At 44.1% G+C, this 2,500-nt stretch overlaps 1 protein-coding gene across 1 annotated transcript in view; it reads left to right on the forward strand.

Moving 5' to 3' along the window:
- The window catches only part of invs (inversin), a 16,673-nt gene that overhangs the window by 8,321 nt on the left and 5,852 nt on the right, over nucleotides 1–2,500 (forward strand). The window contains exons 8-10 of the mRNA XM_030785401.1: nucleotides 1,224–1,453; nucleotides 1,691–1,797; nucleotides 1,970–2,179. Of these exons, the coding sequence (XP_030641261.1) occupies nucleotides 1,224–1,453; nucleotides 1,691–1,797; nucleotides 1,970–2,179 (547 nt within the window). The remainder of the gene's footprint in view (nucleotides 1–1,223; nucleotides 1,454–1,690; nucleotides 1,798–1,969; nucleotides 2,180–2,500) is intronic.

Here is a 2,500-nt window from a genome sequence, read left to right on the forward strand (position 1 = left end):
GGCATTGTTTACGGTCGGGACTAGGATAGTTTCTGATCGTCTTCGATCCTCCAACTTTCGTTCTTGATTTACGAAAACATTCTTGGCAAATGCTTTCACCTATGTGCAGTATGGATGGCCCCGGCTGTCCCTCTAAATCATGGCCCTGTGTTGCAAAACGGTTGTGAAAAAAAAACAAAACAACAACAAAAAAAAAACAGTTGCAGTATCTATGGGCAGTCGTTACAGTCGGAACACGTTTTGTAGTGCATCCCTAAGTAGACCCTTTTCTGACATTGTAGGCTGACATTGTGGAGCATTCTGTTCTATCATGCAGTCTATCATTCCATCATTCTTGCATATTTTGTTTTTGTTAAAATGGCATGTGTTAATGTGTACAGAGGAAAATAGTTAAATGGTATGTAGCCTGTGTGTGTGTGTGAGAGGAGGGGGGAGACAGATACAGAGTTTGTTGGCATCAGGCCATTCTTGTGGGTACCTCTCTATGGTGTTGTTGTAGAGCACTTGCTATAACAAGGTATATATTGTCCTTGCTGTGACTTGGTATCTCGGATGTGATGCTGCTGTTGCTGCAGTGTAAACTACTGATGGGTATAATCCACTTGTTAGCCCACCCACCCAATATCACCACCAGCCGTCACTGATTTTAGCCCTATGAAAAGGACCAAAATATGCTACCAGGGCTAGTTTTATTCATAATATCTTCATGTCCCTTGGTGGTAGAGACCTCAAATATTGGCACAAAATTAATAAAAACATTTTATTGCAGAAAAAATGATTGATATCATGTTTTTGCAAAAATGTGGGTTTGTAGTACCCTCAATGTCACTCTTGTTTGGAATTTTGCATTTGTTTTTCCAAATCTAGGGCCTTATGAAAATAAAATGGCGTGCAGTACAGGCTTTTAATGGGTTTGGCATACAGAAAACATGCTTGTCTTCCATCCTACAGAGTTTGGTGAGGCTAGGAATAATACTTGTCAAGATGTTAATGCCCAAACATGGCTTCCCAGATAAGGCGTTTCTGAAGCTATAAAAATGAAATAATATCAAGGACTGAAAAAATATGAAAACGAAGGATCTGAACAGAAATATTTTTACAGGCCTTGGTCATGGGACCCATTCATGATATAGACGAGGTTTGAACAACATCTGACACGGAGCTACAGCAACCTTATCTGATTTGACACGGAATATATACGTGTGTGTGTGTGGGTGTTACAGGTGAGGCTCGTGTGGATCTGGTCGACATAGACGGCCATTCGGCGCTTCACTGGGCGGCCCTTGGCGGAAACGCAGAGGTGTGCCAAATTCTAATGGAGAACGGCATCAGCCCAAACCTGCAGGACCACGCGGGCCGGACGCCCCTGCAGTGTGCTGCCTATGCTGGGTACATCAATTGCATGGCCCTGCTCATTCAACACAACGCTGACCCCAACCTCCAGGACAAAGAGGTATGACTATGGGCTACATGCCCGAGCTTAAACAGCCAAGCCTGGGCCATGGAGTCTGTAACTATCTCTATAACTCCGGTGCACATACTGTAAATGGTAGGGGGAAAAGAAGGAATGTTGCATAGCTTAGCGAATAAAGAGGTCCTCACAATGTAGGATTATCAAGACCGTCGAAATGGTGGTTTGTGGGGACATGAATGATGTAAAGTGTTGTAATGGGTGTTTATGTGTGTGTAGGGGAGGACTGCACTCCACTGGTCTTGTAATAACGGCTATTTGGATGCCGTGAAGCTGTTGCTCAGTTGTGGAGCGTTCCCTAATCATATGGAACACACTGAGGAGAGGTACCACACACATGCACACAAATACACACATACCCATACGCATAAACACACACATACACACTCATTCACTCATTCACTCACGCCAGGGACACTGGTAATGTGTAGTCACACCGTAGCGAAAACTTGTGTGTCAGTGTTTAAGTTGTATGGTTTGGACAATGTATGCGTTTAGGTACACCCCTTTGGATTACGCCTTGCTGGGGGAGCACCATGAGGTGACTCAGTTCCTGCTGGAGCACGGTGCCCTGTCTATTGCCGCCATCCAGGACATTGCGGCGTCCTCCATACAGGCCCTGTATAAAGGCTACAAGGTCCGACGCGCATTCAGAGAACGCAAGAACCTGCTGATGAAGCACGAGCAGCTCCGTAAAGACGCTGCCAAGTAAGACACGCAGCCATACACACACACACACACACTTATACACACACACACACAAAGCTGGGCGTACGTACACAAATACACACACACACACACACACACACACACACACAAGGTCATCAAAAATCTTTGGACAATGGGGATACATATAATTACAGTACAGAGTTGCATTTAAATTCAGTTAAACTTTTTTACAGGTACTTTGCAGAAGTTTCCGGGCAAAATTCTTCTAGATTTTGCCATGACGCAAACTGTTTCCTTCAACTTTTCTTCCTTTGTGTTATGTGTCTGACAATTGTAATTGCTTCCTCAAATCACTTAAAT

The sequence above is a fragment of the Chanos chanos genome, chromosome 9, assembly GCF_902362185.1.
Source record: "Chanos chanos chromosome 9, fChaCha1.1, whole genome shotgun sequence".
In the NCBI taxonomy this organism is placed as follows: Eukaryota; Metazoa; Chordata; class Actinopteri; order Gonorynchiformes; family Chanidae; genus Chanos; species Chanos chanos.